This window comes from Symphalangus syndactylus, chromosome 9 (assembly GCF_028878055.3).
Source record: "Symphalangus syndactylus isolate Jambi chromosome 9, NHGRI_mSymSyn1-v2.1_pri, whole genome shotgun sequence".
Classification (NCBI taxonomy): domain Eukaryota; kingdom Metazoa; phylum Chordata; class Mammalia; order Primates; family Hylobatidae; genus Symphalangus; species Symphalangus syndactylus.
The window spans coordinates 89,768,865-89,791,730 of NC_072431.2; the positions used below are offsets into that span (position 1 = coordinate 89,768,865).

The 22,866-nt window shown below is 37.7% G+C and overlaps 1 protein-coding gene across 2 annotated transcripts in view; it reads right to left on the reverse strand.

The window, feature by feature from the left end:
* Positions 1-22,866, reverse strand: part of SUGCT (succinyl-CoA:glutarate-CoA transferase) — a 769,733-nt gene that overhangs the window by 97,397 nt on the left and 649,470 nt on the right. For both annotated transcript variants that reach the window (XM_055293359.2, XM_055293357.2), the window contains one exon: positions 16,913-16,976. In XM_055293359.2, coding sequence (XP_055149334.1) covers positions 16,913-16,976 — 64 coding nt within the window. The remainder of the gene's footprint in view (positions 1-16,912; positions 16,977-22,866) is intronic.

Sequence of the window (22,866 nt, forward strand, 5' to 3'; positions counted from 1 at the left end):
GGTCAGGAGTTCGAGACCAGCCTGGTCAACATGGTGAAACCTCATCTCTACTAAAAATACAAAATTAGCTGGGCGTGGTGGCATGTGCCTGTAATCCCAGCTACTCAGGAGGCTGAGGCGGGAGAATTGCTTGAATCCAGGAGGCACAGGTTCCAGTGAGCAGAGATCACGCCACTGCACTCCAGCTTGGACAACAGTGTGAGACCCTGTCTCTAAATAAATAACTAACTAAAGATTTAAGGTTGAATTTAGTTATACCAGGACTGACAACAGGATTTGTATATAGATTATATGTATCACTTTTTCTACACTTTTGAGGGCTTCATGGTTTCAACTATATTATATTGGAATTCAAGAATAAAAAATTATATTACAACAGAGTTCCATTGTGTTTAAATAGGAGAGCACCGAAATAAACTTTTGCCTTTTCCCACCTCACACGAAAGGTTGAATGTTGACATTTCCTTTCATATATGTGAAGCATTTAATAAAGGTAAAAAAGAGTAGTCCAAAGAAAATACATGGCTGAAAACTTAAGAGGGTGATGCTTGATATTTAAGAAAAGAACAGGAAGGGGCCTTGGGTCAGAGGGTTTCCCTGCATCTGAGAGAAGGCGCCCTGGTTGACTGGGTGATTTAGACTACTTCAGAAACTGCTCAAATATGAGTATCTCCTCTACTTCTTTTTAACTCATGAATTCCAGTTTCTTCCCCTTGTACGCGCCTTCTCTTGGGCTTTATTATTACCTCCTAAACCCTTTACATAAGGACAAAGGAAACTTAAAAGATAAAGAAGAACATAATTGGCAATTTATATTGGTTTAGAAACCTCTTATTCTAAATAGCTCATTTTTCTTTCAGCTCTATGAATACCCAAATCATTAAAGTCAAATAGATGACTTTATAATGGTTCGTTATTTGTTATTTCAGGAGAAAAACACAGTTTTGAGGTTTTTTTTTTTTTCTTTAACGGCATGTCCCTGAAAGCATTTGTATCAGGCTCTTCGGATTCCAGGAAGGAGTTTGAATGTAAAGAGACCAAGAAGCATTTTCAAGCCATTTTTTTGTTTATTTAGTTTACTTTTTTTGAAATGAAGAGAATCCAATTCCATAGAAAATATCTTGGTATTTCAACCGGAATGAGAACCTCTGGTTTGGAGAGTCCACAGTTCTAATTCAATTTAAGACCAAATGTATTTACATGACAGTTGTTTGTATTTGCCTTACTGGAAAATTTCACAACTAAAGATTTAGAAAAAAAATCAGAAAGAAAATTATCTATAATTCACTACAAATGAAGAGAAATTAACTAATAAAAACTATTGTTAAATCTCATTGAACCTAAAATGCCAAATATGAAATAAGCTGTCACTTACACATTCTGAGAATGTGGGGACTCTACTGCTATAAGCTGGCAAAGGAGATTATGAAACCCCACTATACCATTCTGATTATAACTTGAGATACCATAAGCACAAAGAACCTCTAGGACTGGAATACTAGAGAAAGAGAAGCCTCCACACCACAGAAAGAACACTGCAGCCCCAACCTGTGGCATGCTTGGAAGAACTGTGTGTGAGTCCCAGCTGTGATCTTACTCCTCTCAAAGAAATTGACAACTCACCTTGTACACAAGGTAGCAGAGGGATGAAATAGGATTGGAACTACCTCTAACAGGAAGGTTGACAGCGAAAACTCCTTACCTAGTTCAATGCAGTAAAACAGCCCCAATTAAGCTTCATTTAACAAATATAATCTTTGGGATTATATTGTTTGGTTTCAGACTCTACTCCACCCTACTCTCTTGAATTGATTCCAGAATAATTGTTTAAGTCACTTATTTTTTTTAACCTTTCTGTCAGGTCTGTTTTTTCCATCAGTACTAATATACTATTTATATTTTTTTTGAAGAAAAGAAGAAAGCCTTATAAAGATAGCCAAATAAGATGATATATATCATCTCTGCTTAAGTCCTGCTATGGAACTGAATTCCTCATATTTGAAATGTGTCCCATGAATGTAAAAGACATAAGCAGTCAGTCCTGATGGCTAAAAAAGGCGAATGAGGTAACAGTAACACTGATGGGCTGTTTGTCTCAAATGTCCCATAAATAGAAATGTGAAATTAATTTTTTTCAATCTACATTCTCTCTACTCAAGGAACAAACTCCTCAGTGGTGAGCTGAGGTAAGGCATTTAATAGGGAATGGTTGGAATTTGAGTTGTCATTTCCATGCTCGTATTTGGGAACTTCTTGCAGAAATAAAATGTATACTTAAGTGCTTATTTCCAAAGTTTGCTGTGCAACTCATGAACACAGGACCCCACTTTTTTTTGGTGGGGGGTGCTTTCTGTTTTCCACTTTCTAATTGAGCCTATTGAAAAGACCTCCCTCTGCTGTATATATGCTGCAGGACAGTTGGGGAAGAGCTTTACCCTAGGCCTGCTGTTGCAACAGCTGGTAGCTTTGGCATTTTCATATAAACATGCAAGCCGAAGAAGAATTTCTCCTTTCTAATTGGCCCCGTTCCCCCCTTCCTGGGACATTCCACAATGCCACCAACAATGAAGTGCTCAGAAAGGAGGAATCGTTTCTGTTTATGTGAAAATAGATCCTAACTCCACGAGTGAAGGGAAGAAATAACACAAAGCTTCAAAGACCACAAAGAGAAGTTATAATCAAATCTGGATGCTGTTTCTGAGATCTGGCAGTTCTCCTCCATATACCATATGAATGCCCGGTGAGCTGGAGCCAACCGCCCTTCCTTCTAGCCTGGCCAATCTCATTCTCTGTGCAACCTTGGGCAAGCTGCTTGCTGAAGCCATGCCACAGGATTATCTGTGTCAAGCCTGAGTAACACCCTTGGTGACCACCCACTCTCAAACATGAGCAAACCATTTCACTCTCAGGAGTGCTTCATATAAACTAAGCCTAAAGTTTATAAAAGTGATGATCAAAAAATGCCTTCAGGAGGCAGTAGAGCATCGCAATAAAAGGGCGTGATTTTCTGAGTAACTCGGAAGTGAATGCAAATTCTGGCTCTGTGACTTTCTAGTTATGTGACCTTCCTCGGGCTATTTATCTGAGGCTCAGTTTGCTCACCTGTGAAATGAGGATTCTAATGCCACACCCAGAGAGTCTATGTGCTGATTAAATACTCCTGTATAAAGCACCTAATTCATATTCAGGCTCACTAAGTGTTAGCGAGTCTTATCAGGTGTGCCCTACAACTAGCCTTATTGTGGCTTACACTATCAGGTGTAGCTCCACATACAGTATAATACAATGCATAAAATTGTTTTATGTTGGCCAGGAGGGGTGGCTCATGCCTGTAATCCCAGCACTTTGGGAGGCAGAGTTGGGAGTATCACCTGAGGTCAGGAGTTCAAGACCAGCCTCGCCAACATGGTGAAACCCCATCTCTACTTAAAAAAAATACAAAAATTAGCTGGGCATGGTGGTGGGCACCTGTAATCCCAGCTACTCAGGAGGCTGAGGCAGGAGAATCACTTGAACCTGGGAGGGAGAGGTTGCAGTGAGCTGAGATCACACCACTGCACTGCACTCCAGCCTGGGCAACAGAGTGAGACTCCGTCTCAAAAAAAAAAAAAAAAGAGTTGTTTTATGCTTCTTACCATCAAAGATATTACTATAATTCAGCTTGGGCAAAAACATGTTTGGAGGCTTGAGGCAACCTGAATTATAGCAAATTAAATAGTTTTCTCTATTTTTCAATCTCTGCTCCTAAGAAATATGAAAACGTATGCATCCTTTTTAAAGAAAAATAATCTGTTAACACCAGGATGTTATCAGGAAGAAAAGTACCTTTCTGAGTCTTTATCCAAATAACACAACTGATTTCTCCATATCATGGCAGCCAAATCACCCCTACTGTTAAATACTGTTTCCCTAATATACTTCAAGTTTCCCTTTTGGTGGTAAAAGCCTGTTTCTTCTCATTTGCCACATTAGGCAATTAATTGGGTATTTATAGGCAGCTATCATAAACCTCACTGTCACCGCTACTAGTCATACATCTTAAATTCCCCACATCTTGCTACTTAAAACCTACCCCTTAATCACCTCATCATCTTTGTCACATTTTTAAAGTTTCCTTCCACTTAATCAACTCCATTTTCTAAGCTAGAGTACGAACAATTGTGCAGAATTCTCCTCATGCAGCTTTACTGAGGCTCAATGAAGAGGAAATGTTTTCTTCTTAAGTGATTTCTTTAGATCCCAGGATAGTTTCTGCTTCTAGTGCAAGAGCATCACCGTGTGAGCTATTCCTGATCTGCACGTCAGTGTTACCTTCAATCCATTTCCATTATTAATACCTTTCCTTGTCAAATGAAGCTCTTCTGGTGGGGGCTGAGCCCACTAGGAATGAAATCACCACCCCCCACTGGAGGTCTCTTACCACACAGGTTCCCCGGGGCGTGCTCCTGGCCAACCCTCTCCTGCCCAGTGTTCATGCGTATTCAGCTCTCATAGCAGAAAGAACCCACTTTGACACTCCTCAGGAACACTGGGTTCTTGAGCTAACAAACAAAAGAAAATCCTGACCCTCCGAGGACAGTCAGTTTTCTTATTTGGTTTCCTCTCCCTTTGTTAGCATAATCCGGCCAATTTCTCCAGTAAATGACCATTACAACTTGTCTCATGTGGCTCCAAGGGACACATGTTCCTAGTGGGGTGACCCAAAAATCACTTTTCCACAGGATGTTAATAAGCGCTCTGGGGGAAAAAGGGCTCTGCTGTCAAATAACTTCAGGAAAGATGGTCTTCGATATCTCCCCCTTAGGCAAACACATTTTAGACTATCAATGCTTCTGAGAAATGTCAAAGTAAAGTAAATTCACTGACCTTTGCTTAATGCAGGCTTCCCAAAGTTGTTTGACAAAAGGGTCATTTTGTGGTGGGACAACTATTACTATTTCAGAAAACTTGGGTCCTCTAGGCAAGGAACATTTAGGAAATGCTGTGCTCTATCATGGGCCCCTCTCTAATTTCCCCTAAATAAGCTGTTACAGTGTTATCGATGACCTCTGCATTATTTTCACCTGCATGAACTGTCTGAAAATAATGATTTTGGAGGAGGCTTTCACACTGCATGGTCTCCACTGACTTTATACACAAAATATTTATCCAAGAGCTCCTACTTGGAAAACAGACAAAGGGGCCAGTTTAGCCTCACACACATCTGGCAGTGGCAGCCTCAGGATCTCCCAGTCCTCACTGTGTCTTATTTGCCTGGTCACTGTCACATGCCCCATTACACAGTGCTTTTTGTCAGCCAGGACTTGGCACAGAGTAAACACTAGATAAACATTTGTTAAACGAAAGGATGATTTGTTTTATGTATTTCTTAGAGAAACATGCGTGATTGTTTCAAGGTTTAATGGTTGAAAAATTAATGATGCGGCCAGTTTTATTTTTCCCCAAGACTACTTGTTACTGTAGATGAAGCTACAAGTTTATTAACTATCTACACTGTGTTTCCACTTAATCCTTCTATGTGCTGAGCACTGGACATTTATTATTATTTAATTATTATAAGTTGCAGTGAGTATTTCGTCTTCCTTTCACAGATAAGAAAGCTGCCACTGAAATACATGAGATAGGCCGTCAATTATCTCCAAGCATAAATTGCAAAACCAGGCTTTGAGCTCAGGTCTCGGTGACTAAGCCTACATGCTCTCCATTCTAGCCTATTTTGTATGCACACCACATATACATCCTACATGTGCACATGAAAACATCATAGAAGTTAATTAATATTTTTATGAATCATATTTTTATTGTAGCTGAAAATTTATATAGCATGAAATTTACCATTTTGACCATTTTTAAGCGTACACTTTAGTGGCACTAAGTACATTCGCATTGTTTTGCAACTATTATGCCATCCATCTCCAGAACTTTGTCATCTTCCCAAAGTGAAACTCTGTATTCTGTAAACACTAACTTGCCATACCCCTCTCCCTCCAGCCCCTGACAACCACTATTCTACTTTCTGTGTCTATGACCTTGACTACTCTAGGTACCTTATATGGAATCACGCAGTATTTGTCACTAATTTATTTTTAAACTTTTCTAGCCATATTATTAACCACATGCTTGGGGAAGAAAAATCATCTTAACTCTATTATACCAACACAACATTGTTTGCAGTTTAATTAATGCTGCTCTAAGGAATTGGGCTCTAACTTTGAAATAAAACCAGCCCCAGGTCAGCAAGAGGAAATTTGCCCACACAGCACCATGGCCACAGTGATCACTGGAAAGACAAAAATTCTGGGTGATTCCAGGAGGCAGCTTAATATCTTGGGTCTTTTGATGATTGAAATCTGCATATGTATCCCAAACATGTCTCCTTTATTCCCCTTCCAAACAGCATTTCTGTTAATGTGTGAAAACAGTACAACTAGGGGGAAATGTAGTCCACATGTTTTGGTGCATTTACACTTATATGCTCTTGAGAATATCAAAATGGCCTAACAATACATTTTCTGATGGCTGCTGCTGCTTTGTTTTTTTTAATAGAAACACAATTACAGACTTTGTAAAAAAAACAAAAACAGCAACAACAACACAAAAAAACCCATGTAATCCCAAAATAGGTAATCCCAAAATAGATAGGCTGAATCTAACTTTAAATTCTTAAAATGTAAATATTATTTAAATAAATGTCAACTGATCTTCAAATAAAACATTTAAAATATATCCAGCAGCCTTTAAATTAGAGACTAATGTAAGTAAGGTAAAAAAAAACTCAAAAGTTGGTTCAACTTCCCTTTTTGGCTCAACTTTAGGAGATAATAGTAAGTACAGAAAAGGGGATAGATTAAAGATACACCCAGAGCTGGGTTTGAATTGCAACACTAACATTGGTTGGTGTAGCAACATTAAGCAAATCTCTATTTTCTTATCTGTAAAATGGACATAGTAATATGGTTTACTGAATTGTCCTGGAGAAGAAACAAATGGTGTATATAAAGTATTCATATATATATACCATATATAGACAAGTATTAAGCAGATGTTTACTTACATTCCCTCCTCTCAAATTTGAATGCTCCACAGCAGTTATGCCATTAAAACCTATTCACAAAATATAGTCATATGCAGCACAGTGAATTGCATTTTTCCATTAAATTAAAAGGATGAAAAGACTAATCCCATTAGAACAAGAAAACAAGGCACTAGAAGCTGAAGTCAGTTATTTAAGGTCACACATGAACTTGAAGGCCCAGCAACAAAGAGAAAGCAGAATTAGTCTTTGTTGCAGATATTCTTCAAGTCTATGGAGGGTAGTGCTTCTCTAGCTTTTTGTGGCTGCAGCATCTTCTTAGTACTTTTATTTGACCACATCCATGCCTCAAATGCCCAAAATGTCCTGTTATTAATTTTTTTCATTTTTAATTTGATTAAAATTTGGTTTTTGCTTAACTGTTTGAAAAGCTTACGGCTTCTTGAAATAACCCAGGATTTAGAGCTCTTAGGAACATTTCAAACAGACACAAGGGTTGTAAGTAGATTAGACTAATTGGCAACCCACTCCAAGAGGCACACAGCCCATTCTGACTTACACAATGTTCAGATAAAGGGTAAATTAGGGAAGCATGTCAAGGTCCCTCAGGCCCCCCTTCCTATGTGGTGTTAGAAGATCTTACTCAAAGGAGGAACACAGAGACACGCTGACTGTTAATGCCATACCCAGATAAAGATATGACAACATGAAGATATGGTTTCATTAAAGCTGATACATACAGGACAAATAAGATTTGCTCCAGCTAAGGAGAGAAGCAATAAGGCCCACAGACCTAGCTCAGTGCCCCCAAATCGTGAAGGTTTGGGGATGATATGAAAAATGGGATATGATACATTTCCTATTGATTATAGTAAGGTATCTGGAGGTTTTTCTTTAACACCTTTACTACCATTTCTTTATCTCCACCAACATCTTTTTAATATTAACATAACATTGTGTGCTTAGTCAAAATTAAACTACGATCCTTTTAAATAAAAAGACGGCTTGCTCCATCTGGCTTAGTAAAGATAAATATTTTATCTAAGTCTTCTTAATCAGAACACTTCTTGACATCTTAAAGACTGATATTAAAAAAAAAAATTCAATGAAATTCAGCCCAATTTATCTCTTCATGCACCAAGGAGTCCCTTCTTGGTAATGCTGAAGGAAAGCAAAGCCACTCCTCTTTGAGAAAGTATTAAAATGACTCCCTGTCCAACCATGAATAAACCCAACAATAAAGCCAAGCAACTCACTCCTAGCTGAAGCCACTTGGAGGCAAAGATAATGTCACTTCTTGATTCTCCAAGTTAACACCATGACACTGAAGTCCAAACTGGAAGATAATTTTAAAACTTTTGTATTTAGCTATTGTAAGATACTTGTTTTTACTTTTCTAATCAGTTTACATGTCTAATTAAATTTGATTAATTTATTCCCTAAAGGCTTATCATAAAGTCAGTACTTAAAGTTGATCCAGAAAGACTTTTTTGTGTACTCAGTGAAGGTTGGATGCAGTTAATACACCAGGAACGCAATCAAGAACTGATGAAAATTTCTGATACATCTGACACAATAACAAAAACGGTATACCATCATTTAGCCTTTTACTCTTTCTGTGGCTTTTTATTTTTCTTTTGATTTCTATATTCAGGTTAACATTCAATGGTCCACTCAGATTATTTAAAACATACCTCTAATCTCAAGGACCATTCTGCATAGAGATACTGGAAAAAATCCCAAAGAAAGTATAAGTCCAATTAAATATTCCCCCAGGAAAATTCTTGAGCATAAATATCACTTCCTAGTAGTGAAAACTTACTCTGCACCCCAGGAATTCATTGATAACTTAGGGCTGATTTGCAATAAGAGTTTCTTGTCTGTTAGACACATTCACTTATCAGGAAACCCACTAGGGTCTACGCTGATGAGGATATGTTGCAAAGGAACAACTGAGTTCTTGGCAGCTTTCCAAGTCCCAACTAACAGAAATAAGAATTCCCAGAGCATGAAAGCCCAGGTCTCACAAAATATTTCTTCCTTATGCCACAGATAAGCATAGTTGATGGAGATCCCTGAGTTGTATCAGCGACAGTAACTTGGCTCTTGGAGCTTCTCTGGTGCCTGATAGAAAGACATTTCTGGGGATGCAATTCACGCCTCCTTTGTTTCTTCCCTGCTCTCCTAGGAAGGAAAATCACTGTGCTATTCATTTCTCACAGAACAGTAACAATGTCTACTATCCCACCTTATTGTTATAGGGACTTTCAGAGAAGACTCCAGGCACTCAATGGCAAGTCACCTGAGAATACACTGATTGATTTCACTCTCAGTACCCTGCCATGGGTTAAGGATTTAATAACGGTAAAAAATAATTGAGGACTTTGGGAAGTACCCTAGCTAGTCTATTTGAAAATTCACTTTACTGCCAGCTTTCTCTCATTTTGTTGACAGACTATAGAAACTTCCTTTCATCTCTTTCCTCTTTTTGCAGCTTAACCTGGTCCCTAAAGGAGTATGCTCTTTCTAGAAGATAGATTATGCACTACACACAACATGAAAACTTTACACACTTTTCCTGTTGTCATCTGAAAGGCCTTTCTACTTGGAAGAAATAACTTATCTCACTTTTCATTCTCACATTGGTTTTACACAGAATTCCTTATGAGCACCAACATACTTAAACGTTATGGAGAGATATATGCTGAAACTTTGGTTCCTCTTAATTTTTCTTTTTCCCCAGTGAGACTTGTGACAGCTTTCCCCATTGCTGTTATCCATTATAGAAATTTAACTGCACTTTGAGGACATGTGATCTCAGAAACATGATCTAATTTTCTACCTAAAGAGAAGAAAAAAAGCTAAAAGCAACAGGGGAGGGCAAAGTCTTGTGTAGCACAGAAAAGGCAGAGTTGTAATGCATGGAAAATACAAGGCAGTTACTCCATTTAATGTATGGGCTTCAAATCGAAAACTAACTAAATAAGTAAAATAAATTGTTATCAGAGAGCTTCTGCAGGTAGCCAGTCCATTAATAAAAAATGCATACTGAATAAATGCATCATAAATCATGTTTTTGATTATCTAATAGTTTTCCATTGTAATCATCATCCAGAAAATGTTCTTAAGTTCCTAGTGGGCATACAGGGTGCTGGTTAGACTTCAAATTATGACATTTTTGCCCTCCGGGAGCTTATGAAGATATACTGTCTCAAACCCAGAAAAGTGTTTTAGATCATTACTTACAAAACATCTTGCAAAATATCCAGAAATACAATGTGTCCGATAATAAAATAGAGGAGTACATTCAACTTTATACAAATTCACCTTAAAATCCACACATCAATATTCTAATAATTTGATTCAAACTACACTAATGCATGGTGGTGACTATTGTCTCTGCATCCAACACCCACTATTTAAAAATTGCTGCAAGTTCCAAATGTGAGTATTAAAATACTATGGAGAAAATATATTGAAGAACTTGGAGCTGCTTTCTGAAAAACACAGATCAAGGGACCAGCAGGCAGAAGCAATTCAATTTTGAATCCTTTTGCATGTATAGAAGACTGCTTCCCCTTCACAGCACAGACACACTACCACTGAAACACTTCCCAGAAGTGCAACTAGAATCAAATGACTGCAATGCACATTCACAGGAAGTATCTGAAAAAGGTTATGGTGAGAAACTGCAGAGCTACACATCAAACTCTATTCCAATGACATCCTTTGAAGTTTGGCACTGAGCACCAGTGCTAGCCTGGCACCTCCACAGTACATGGAAGGACAGCATGCTCCACTCTGGCTCAAAGGCCAAAGACCGGTGTGATTGCAAGAAGATGCAAATAGTGAATGGCTTAGTGGAAATTGGCCAACCTTTGGAATGTGATATCTTATGCAAGATCTTCCCACTAAAGTCACACATAAGGTGAAATTTACGTAATGGCCCATCTCCTGTTGCAGAAATGCTGTGATGTAAACTTTAATGTGCTTTTAAAATTTCTGTAATTAACAAATACAAATTTCTATCAATTTCACAGTTTAAAATTTAGGACACTGTAAGTTTTACAAAAGTCTTCAACAGAGATAGAAATTACCCCTAAAATCAATCCATGAGAACATCTGCTACACCAGTGGTTTCTATCCAAGCTCCACTTGCAAGTCCTACCTTCACTCCTCAGACAGTAGGAATCTCAGGGACCCCAGCATAGACATCTTTGAATTTTTTTTGATTTGTATTTAATGTGATTATTAGCTCTATTTTAGAACTTATTCCTCTGGCCTCTGGCTCCCTCTTCGGGGTCACTGTGAGCCTGCTCCCTCCCTATTTCTCCACTGGAGTGCTTTCTCTGCTCCTCCAGGGTGCCAGGCACTCACAGTATCTCATTGCATTTTTTTTTACATTACATAATTTCATTGAAGAATCACTGGCATTGTTGATGAATCACAGTATCATTACATCTATTAAAAAGCTATTTGTTCAAATTTTATCATAAAAACATGAAAATGCTTTATCTTATGTACAATGATGTACACAAATTTAAATAGGTCATCAAAGATACCTGAAGTAATTAAAGAGGTTTATTTACAATAGCACATCACAGTAAGTGGAAAACCACTCACAGATTCAACATTGATGCTGTTTTTGTACTTGATTACACACTGAAGGTGAAACATACATTTCACTTCTCAGAGAAACCTTTCCTCAGCCTACACACTAGGTGAGGTCTCCCTGGTATGTGCACCCAGAGCCTTGAGCTGTAGCCCCTGATTCTCCAAGGAAACACTCAACCTACTTTTTCATGTGCATTGTTCATGCCTGTTTCCTCTGGCAAAGCATAAGCTCCACAAGGGACTGGTCCTATCCAGTTTTCTCCCCAGAGCTTAAGTAGTGTACCAGACACAGTAAGTTTAGTTAGGTTAGTTGTGGGGGGAGGGGAGAGAACGTTTGAGATTTTAACACTCACTATGGGTTATATTAATTAAGAGCAAATTAGTACATTGTGCCTATCATGCTGACACTTCTATCATTAAGCTAATGATGACCTCAAACTAACAACCACTTCCCTCACTGAGGGCTCTTAGAACATCAGAATGTTGGAGTCTGGCAAAGAGTCACATGATACCTGTTCTCACTTATACGCCCATTGATAGTTCATTTTTCTTTGTCTCTCTTCACTTTTAACTGTATAATAGGCTTTAAAGCTCAGATGAGGGAGTACTTTAATGAATAATATACTAAATAAAGAACAATACCATTAGCATAACTAAAACTCATACTTAGAGATAATCATGGGCTTAACTAGTTTGTATGCTTTAACTAGATCATCTGTAAACACAAATTACCTTTCCTAATTATTATAGTTTGAAGATGATAGAGAATGATATGAAAGGGAGTATTTGCAATAGATATAATAAAGGAAATAGTTTAGATGATACTACTTATTGTATTTTAATAATGGTAATGATTACAAAGATTGAAACAATGTCCCAAATGGCTGAAATAATTATTTTCTTTAAGTAGCCAAGAGGGATTTTTAAGAGGTAAATAATTTCCCATCCTTGTCCAAAGTATATTAAACATGGGTTGACCAGTACCTTTAATGTATTAATCAATAAGCTCTTATCTGAAGGAATGCTATGTGGATTTATACAACTCTAAAGAAGGCTCTATAAATATCACATTATTTACTGCTGCTTTTAAGAGACAAGTTTCTGGTAATGACTAAGAAAGTGCTTCAGGCAAATTAGTGTGACATACAGAAAATTCAGTACTGGTTGCAAGAAGTTCATAAATAAGGCAGGAAATATAAATAAGTAGAATAATTTGGAATGGTAATAAGATGATAATGCTAATAATGCTAATAACAGTCCTAATAAGGACTGTTACTGTAAACGTGAAGATGTGGATGTGTATGTGTAAATCTATAGAACTATGTCTAGCAAATTCAAAATGTGTCTCCACTAGTTAACCAGAAAACAGTGTAGCAAAAGTCACCTTTAACTGTAGCTTGTGTTTCTTGTTTTGGCAGACTTACCATATTGAGACATTCTGAGGAAATTGAGTTATGTCTACAGCATGAGTACTCCAATGGGGACATCCCCAACAAAGAAAGGCAGAACTATCATAGGTTTATCATAGGTAAATAAAATCAAGGACAGGTAGAATCCACAGACAAATTGTAAATTTTAATACTGATAAATTTCCTTTGCATTTAACAACTCTTGTCCTGTCTATGTGGCCTCTTATTGGGATATACTGAATTAGGAGATACAATAGCCTCTTTTTATCTGACATCTATAAGCAGAATTGTCATTGCCCTCTCATGAGGAATTCAGATGTGCTGCACTCAAAACACACTCAGATTCTAATTCCAAACATTAACTAGACGCATGTACTTCATCTCAAATCTGGGAATTCCCATATTGATAATTCTATAGAAAGAATACAAGATAACAAGATAGACATACCAAAAAGATGATTAAGCCCTATAAACATTAAACAAAAATAGAATTTTCCAAAGGGAGATTAAAACAAAAAAAGGAGAAAGAAATTGCTGTGGATCTGAGAACTCTATTGTAGTCAAGTGAATTTTTTACTCCAATTATTTACTTCTCCCTGTGCCCATGCTCCTCACCATATAACTTTGAAATTTCTCTCAGAAAGGGTCACATGTATTTCCCCCCCCTTTTGGATACAGTCTAAAACTTGCTTTTGGCCGGGCACAGTGGCTGACATCTGTAATCCCAGCACTTTGGGAGGCCGAGGCAGGAGGATCACCTGAGGTCAGGAGTTTAAGACCAGCCTGGTCAACATGGTGAAATCCTATCTCTAGCAAAAATACAGAAATTAGCTGGGCATGGTGGTATATCCCTGTAATCCTAGCTACTCAGGTGGCTGAGGCAGGGGAATTGCTTGAACCTGGGAGGCAGAGGTTGCAATGAGCCGAGATTGCACCACTGCACTCCAGCCTGGGCGACAGAGTGAGATTCTGTCTCAAAACAAATTAATTTAAAAAATAAAATTTGCTTGGACTAATAAGATGCAGGCAGAAGGGTTTGCCAGCTGTACGCCAACATCTTACATAGCACTGTGGTTTCTGCTTGCCCCAGTGTTCTCCAGCCATGACTGTCAGAAGAGTAGGAGAGACACACGGATTGGAAATGACTCCAAGCACAGGCAGGAGCTAAACCTGGCCAGACCTGGAACTAGAAACACAGCTACCCAGCTGAGCCCAAACTATATGGAACATCCCAGCTAATCCACATGCATGGGATAAACAAATGCTTATGTTTGAAAATCATTAAGAGCTTGAGGTTATTTCTTACACAGCATTCTTGTGACAATGGCTACCTGATACATTTATAAATTAAAGTGGGCAAAAGAAATATTCTTCCCTTCTAGTAATCTGTAAAGAATACTTCCCTCCTCCTGAGATTTAGCTTTCATTTATTTACAATGAAAGTCAGCAAATTATGCCTGATTGAAAGAGTGTTACCTCCAATGAGTTCATTCTAGGTTGGCCACTGACTTACTTTTTTCCTCATTGTCATGCTGACAATCATATTGACTTTCAAATGCTTACCCTTTCTCTAATGTGTTGGGGATACCAACCCCTGTATGATCTCATCTGTAAACTTGTGGGGTTAAGTGATCACTGGTTCTTCAGGGCCCAGACTTCCAAGGAGAGATGTGTGGAAGACCACAGCATGGTGAGCAGAGGAGGAAAGCTAAATAGGAGTGCTAACCTATCAATCAGCCTAACTCTGCTTCCATCTGTGTTAGCTATGGATTCTTCATGTGGAAAATCAGTTTTACTGTTTAAATATCAAGAACTACTAGACCAGATGTTTTCTAAAGATCTAATACTCAAAGACCTATGATTACATTTTTTATTTTAACCACCCCCTTCTCTTTATTTCTATTCCCATGACCCTAATTTAAGACACTATCACCTAAACTCCTGTATCACTTCCTAACCTGACGGCTGGCTTTAAGCTGTAAATTGTGTCATTTTATTCCCCTACTTAAAATGAGAGAAAACCCAACTTTAACAGGGCCCCCAGGCTCTCCCTATCTCTCCAGTCTCATTCCTGCCCCACTTCCCCACCTTTCATCCTGGCTTAGAACACACCCCACTCTTCATCACCTTGGGGTTTTCTCCCATACTGTTCCCTCTGCTGGAAATGCTTATCCTCTATTCGTTTTGCCCTTCAGTGTCATGTTATAAGTCTGCCTCTCAGAGAGACTTTATTCGATCACCTAAACTACAGAAGCCCCACCTGACCCCTATCATTCTCTATGACAGGACATTCTTCTTTCTTTCTTTGCACTTATGACTTACAGTTATAGAAACATTTGTTGGTTGTTATATCATGCAACTTCCTATTAAGTATCAGCTCCAGGTGGCCAGGGGTGAAGTTGTCTGGTTTATTTTTGTATTTTTAGGACCCAAAGCAGTACCTGGCACATAGTATATACTCAGCAATATAGATGAGTGGATGAACTAATGAACTTCTTAGCTTTTGTCAACATTTTTTTCTATCACTTTTCTATACCATATAACATTTCCCTAGAACATGTAATCTCAGTTTTTCATTTGCTTATACCTGCTCTCTTAGTTACCTTCCTTAATCCATGCATAATGTTCCTTATGTTCTTGAATGTTAGAATTTTCTCTTCAACTTTCTTTATTCATCATACTTCCCTCTTCTTACCCTTTTCATGTGTGAGTGGTCACTATCTGGTAGGTTATGGGAGATTATTATAAAGCTGATCCCAAATCTTAGAATTAGATTCTATTTAGGATAAAATTAACAAGAATAGTCCTTCAATAAATGAGATCAGATACCTGTAGAAGTAAATACTCTATGCCACCTGACTGAGGTGACTGAGGAGTTTGGCAGATACCTAAATTCCAAGTAAGATGGCCAGGAAATGGTTTTAGGAAAAAACAATAACAAAAATTATATCCTAGCTAATTTCACTGACCTCCATCAGAAGAAAAGAAAAAAAGTAAGTGCTTGGTTTGTGTATAGTCTAGAAAATATGGACACAATGAACAAATAATGTGGAACTCCACTGCTGGAATGTGGATTTTCCAGCAATGCCTGGAATAGAGAAACAACATATCTGATAAAGGTAATATTATGATTATCAGAGAAATGAAGGCTGTGGGAGGGAAATGTATTGGTCACAAGCTCTCACTACAGTTTAAATGCACCATCTAAGAGGATGCTTTGAGAGTAGGCATGAGGCTACTGGCTGCTGAAATGAGAGCTCCCTCTGCAAGTAAAGAAGCTGGCATTTCGGCTTAGGCAGCAGTCTCTGGTGAGTTGGTTTAGTATGAGTCAACTTACAAAAATTCAATCTATTCTGGGTGTACTGAAAACATTTAGTTTCTTGATCTGTAAAGCCAAGATCCATACCTTAAACCACAGTTCTGAAAGAAAATGCCCGAGCCTGAGCAGTCAGTAGCCTTCCTCAGACTCCAGTTACGTCTTGCCTGGCTTTCTTTCCAATTCTCATATGAATGACACTTTATTTCTTGTTATTGGCCATACCTATTACTATCAACCTGTTGATAACTACATGATGTACTTTTGTGAGCACGTGATTACACAAAATGGAATTAAGAAATGGTGAGCATTTTTTTTGTCATCGTGACAATCCAACACTCCTTAGAGCTAAGACACAATGCCATAGTCTCAGCATACATTTTTGTGAGTGCAGTCCTAGGATTCCCCTTTTACCCAACGTTATAAATTTGGATAATGTCTTGGAAAGTTGTTTTGGAGCTCATAAGCTACCTGTAGTAAACAGCATATGGGACAATTAATAAAGAAAGATGTTAGAGAAAATACCAAAACTTTTCAGACCTGGGACGGAAATCTTCCCCACAGTTGGATGCTCCATTTCCATAACGAGGCCATTGTGTAATACCTGAAAAGGCAAAAACAGAGAGAAAAATAATTTATAAAAATAAAACCATCTTCAACCGCAAGGCATGGACAGCCATCTATCCAGTCAACATCAAAGAAAGATATGGCAAAACACAGAGGTGTTTAAAATTTTCATTTGAAAGTAAATATTTGACATAAAAATAATGTTTCATCTTATAATATACCAAATGAAGCCAAAAAAGACTAGAGGATTCATGGACTAGAAAACATTTCAATAAGACCTTCCCACTCTTAAAATTTTTATTTGCTCCTAAATATAGCAGATGATTTCCTCTCTTTCATCTATAGATGCTCCCCTAATATTAAAGCTCAGCCTTTTCCTGCATAACCTTATGGCAGGACTCAGCCAAGGTCAAGAAATAGGACCTCGAACAGAGCAGCACACTGGGGTGGTACACATGCTCCTGGAAATCTGTTCAGCTTCTGCTTTAACTTGCATTTCCTTAATTACTAATCAGGTTGAGTATATTTTCCCTGCTTAATAATAATTTACATTTCCTCTTAAATGAAATGCTTATTCAAAAAGCTTTTCTACTGGCTTAATTATATTTTTATTTTTCTTTCTTTCTTTCTTTTTTTCTTCCTTCCTTCCTTCCTTCCTTCCTTTCTTTCTTTCTTTCCTTTTTGGAGACAGAGTCTCACTTTATCACCCAGGCTGGAGTGCAGCCTGGTATGGGGAGTCAGTCCAGCTTGAAGAATAAATCAGAGTATCCAGAAGGCTTGGTGACTGCTGGAGGTGGAAGGATGCAGGGCTGCTGTGACAAGCAAATGAGCAGCTGACAGCAAATCCAGAGGAGACCCAGGTCAGAGGCGACCACAGGGAAGCTGAACCAGGAATGTTTTCAATGGTGGCCAAGACCTTAAGAATAAGACTAGAGTTCAGAAACAGGATTCCAGGATGCTGGCGTAAAAAAGCCAGAGACTTCATCCCAGAAGGCTGACTAGGTTCTCATGCAATGGTGAGGCAGGAAATTTAAAAAATAATAAGAAAATAAAATAAAATTTTCTATATTTAATTCATTTCAAAGACAACAATAAGTATATTTTTATAAATTCTTATTCTCTATAATTAATAACTTCAAATATTCTATTTTATCTAAAAATACAACAAAAATCGTAGAAAACCTAAACAAACCTAAAACTACAACTATCTAAACACCATAGCAAAAATTATAAAATAAACCAATACAAAACTCTTTAAAACAAAACCTAAATAATAAACATCTAAATTAGTTAACAACAATCATATACAATCATAAATTATAAACCTATTACAATTTAATTAACTATCTTTATCCTGCTTCTATATCCCTACTTTAACGCCACTATAAACTTACTTCAAACTAACCCACCCCCTTTTATAAAATATATATAAAAATCAAATACTATCTTTATTCTAAACCCAATCTTTAAACATTAAATCTACTAAATCTAAATACATCAGTAATAAAAATACCCTCCTATATACAGCCCAAAGTCTCTCTCTAATCCTCCTAGTCCCACAACAATGGGACCGAAATAGGTATCTAGTGTCCCATCAAGAACACAAGGTAGCTTTGGCTTAGGATTAAAATCTAAGGCCAGTTACTAGTGCAGGGACATTCTACCAGTGCCTGACAAGACAAATGTGACTTGATGTTGAATCACTTGAGTACTAAAATGAAGCAACTTAAATCCCTGGCAAACGAAGGCTGGAATTTTCCCCGGGGGTAGGCGAAAAGACAAAATCTGCAGTGCCCTCCAACTATAGGTGGTGGACAGGCTGAGGGCATGGAACCAAATTCTGATACATAAGTGTTGAATTATTGGAGGCAAAATGTTCTGTGATACACAAATAAAAATGCAACACATTTTTTTCTTTAAAAAAAAAATTGAAGGCTACCTGGGTATACTGTCTCAAAGAATCCAACATCTATTACTGGAACCTCAGTAAGACATTTATGGGCATCTTACATATAAATTGTGTTTCACCTGCACTATCTACCAAGCAGAGAACCTCTCTCTGCCTGTCCTGTGTGTGCATCTAAATGACAGTATTTCAGTGGCACAGTAATCTTACAGACCACGATTTCATGCCAGCATCCCAAAGAGTGGCAATTATAATGGTTCTACAGCATTTTGAGCTTCAGGTAAAAGCAAGATTTGCATATCTACCTTCTAACCATAATCCATTCACAGAGCAAAAGAGCATGGAATAAAGAAAGTAATAAAATGTTTTCTCACTTTGCTAAACTCAGAGAAAGAGCTCAAATTTCTTGGGCTTTATTCATTTCTAGTGAGTCACATCATAAAATAAATCATCAATAAGACAACCTCATGGGTGACTTTTTAAGTTTAGAACTACAGTTTTGCTATGGCTAAATATTCTGGCTGCTACTGGTTTCTTTGGGAATGGTTACCACTTTTCGGGTGATGCTCTTTAAACAACGATGTCAACCTTCCTCATTGAGGATGATAACACACCACACAGAGATTCTTTCTTTTGGGATCACCAGGTTTGTACTCAAGAGCTGGCCAGATAAAATTCTCGCCAGTGTTAGAATTGTGCTATAATTTAATTCTGGTGTGGCTCGTTCTCAGCACCCGCCCCGCACAGCTTCCTCCTATGTGGGGGTGGGGGCTAAATGCCAACGGGAGGTGCTAAATCTCAGTTCTACTGAGGACAGGAACAAAAATACTGAGCTAAATTTCACTCAAAACAATTATCTGCACACTGAATCATTCTTCTCTCCTCGTATCTATGTTGCCCTCCTGACTACCTCTTTGTAATAACACTGCAGTGCTACTCACGAAAGACAAAAGTGAGTGTTCTTAGCTAAATATAACTTAACTGATAGTGTTGAAATTAATTAACGCTGAATTTTAATCATGTAGCAAACGTTAAGTGTCAAACGTGAAAGGGTAGTTGGTAAAGGTCAAGGGACATATGTCAAAGTTTTGTGAAGCAAAAGCTAGCAGTTGATTGAAATTTTCCATGGAAGCAGTTTAAAGAGTGTACTTTCTCCACCCCTACACCGATTGCTGTCTATATAGGATATTTTCAGTATGAAACTTTAACCTTATCAATGCCTTTGCATTGAAAACCATTCCGTTTTAAGCAAAAATATAAATTCTTCTTACGTTCAGCAGAGGAAGTTAACTGCAGTTTCTCATTTGCTCTAGCATGCATACAATTATGAGGCAAATGGGCTGGTGTGAGCCCCATGTTCAGAAGGAACTGATGTATTCTCCTGCTTGGTTGCCATCCACCTTTTCATACAAAGTGTGAAGCCCATACGATTCCATAGGCTTTCTTCGTGAATCAGGTCAGAATATCCCACAGAACAATGGGGGCTGTGGCAGTGCTGTCCCTGGAAACCCTGCCTAATGACTTGGAATCTTGGAAAACTCTCCAGCCTTGTTTGTGGGGCGAATCCTGCTCTGCTTAGTAACATATTAGAGGATTTCAGAACCCAGGAAGTCTCTCTGAATTCTAACATAAATCTCTCCTGCTTCATTACCCTTTCACGTTTGACACTTCAACTCCCTTTCATGTTTGACACTTAACTTTGCTACATGATTACATTTGTCTCCTCTAAACTTCATTGGAAATGAAGGAACTACCTGTTATCACCATTTGCATAACAGTATTTGGAGAATGGTTACTAAATGTTTCCTTGTTCTTTTCTCATCTGGCCCCAACACCCCAACCTCTATCACCTTAATCTAGAAATTCAATTTAAAAATGTTTCGTTTTCTGACCACTAACAATTAACTGCTATAATTTCCCTTAAGATATTCATGGCTTAAAGAGAGTTTCATGCCTTGGTGCTAAGTCTGGCCATTCAGGGCATTCTTTGTTGCATATTGAGTTATTTCAATATAAGGCAGGGAATTTCTCTAGAATTTTGTAGTGAATTTTGTCTATTTAGCAATGTCTTTGGATTTTACTGTTTTCTCCTTCATTTTACTTGTTTTATCCTTCCTAGGTCTTTCATGGTTTAGTAGCTCTTCTAAATTCCATTTCTTCTCCTTGAAATTTCAAAAGCCTATTCTTGACAAGAATAGAATTGTAGTCAGTGCGCCAACCTCTTTAGCAAAGTATCAGGCCTATTTAAAATAAGGTCTCTCTTTCTTTCTCAAGCGTTTTACAGATTGACAGCCTAATGACAGAGTCAAGTGGTAATGTATTAATGATGGGGGGAAAGAGTAAAATGTATACCTTAAAGTAACGTGGGAAATAAAAGTTTAAGTGAAAGTAAGAAAGTCTTTTTATAAAGTCCTATGGCAGAAATGGCAGAAGAAAAAAATTTGTAATATAGCACTAGCAAGACAAAAAATGCAAAAAATAAAAATCGATACCCTTTCCATAGACAGTGAAAATATTTATGGAAAGTGAGACAGGAATATTCTAATGAAAAGACATGAAATTACATACAAAAATGATATTTGTAAACACTACACTGTCCTTACACATATCAAAATCAAAGTAATACCATCAATGGCATTAGCAATAATGTACAAAAGAGAACTGACCTATTTATTCACTGTGAATAATGATATGACCTATTCATTCAACAAACACGATAGCACTTATATGCTAGGCAAAATGAAGAAGCTGGCAGTGAAAAGATGAATGAACCTGCATTAAAAATATATGTAATTAGAAGAGAGGGTACAGAATAAGAGATCTTTTTTATAACACAGTCATATAAATTGTTATAACACAGTTTAAGCTCCATAACAAAGGAGCAAATCCAGTGAGGAGCAAGTAAGTAACTCTGCCTATCTTGAAAGAAGTTGGTGATTTGTTAGATTAAGAGAATATGACTTAGGTCAGGGAGGTTAGTAAAGACCAAAGAACAAAGATAATATTGAAATTAGATGTTAAGGTTAAAAACAACAATGATAAATGTAGTAACAGCAGGTGCTGCTCAACAAAACTCCTTAAGGGTCAGGCATTGGGTTAGGAGCTAAAGCTTTGTTGATTTAATCCTCTCATTAACCAGACTAGGTAGGAATTATTACCTTCATCTCTACTGATAAGGTGTTAGAAACCTAGAGGGGCTAAGTATTTGTCCAAGATTTCACAATTACTAAGTGGCTGATCTTGGATTATAATTTAGGTGTGTCTAATTTAGCCAGGTTATGGCAGTTGGAGACAAAATAAATGGAAAAGCTTTATTTGATTTACCATTAAAATAACTAGCTGATGTGGTCAATTCTGTAAAACAAATTAGTCACTTTAGTGGGGAAAGAAAATCAGCCAAACAGATTACATGACACCATGTGGTCCTATTAGTTAATAAACTGAGCTGCACTGTTGCAGGTAGCCAAGGATACTCTGGCACCACAGATACAAAGGCTGTGAAAATTGGAAGTATTTGAAGGGGATGGACCCAGAGGGTGATCTTGGGCAAGGCACTTAAGTAGTCTGAGGCTTAAAACCCTCATCAGTGGCCAGGCATGGTGGCCCACATCTATAATCCCAGCACTTTGGGAGGCCGAGGCAGGTGGATCACCTGAATTCAGGAGTTCAAGACCAGCCTGGCCAACATGGCAACACCCCACATCTACTAAAAAAAAAAAAAAAAATTTAGCCGGGTGTGGTGGTGTGGGAGAGGTGGTGTGCTCCTGTAATCTCAGCTACTTGGGAGGCTGAGACAGGAGAATCGCTTGAACCCAGGAGACAGAGGTTGCAGTCAGTCAAGACTGTGCTACTGCACTCCAGCCTGGGCAACAGAGCAAGACTCCGTTTGAAAAAAAATTCAAAAAATTTTAAAAATAGAAAATTTAAAAAAAGAATCTTTACTAGTAAAAAGGGGGTAATAATATCTCTTTCTTTTTTTTATTTTTTTATTATTATACTTTAGGTTTTAGGGTACATGTGC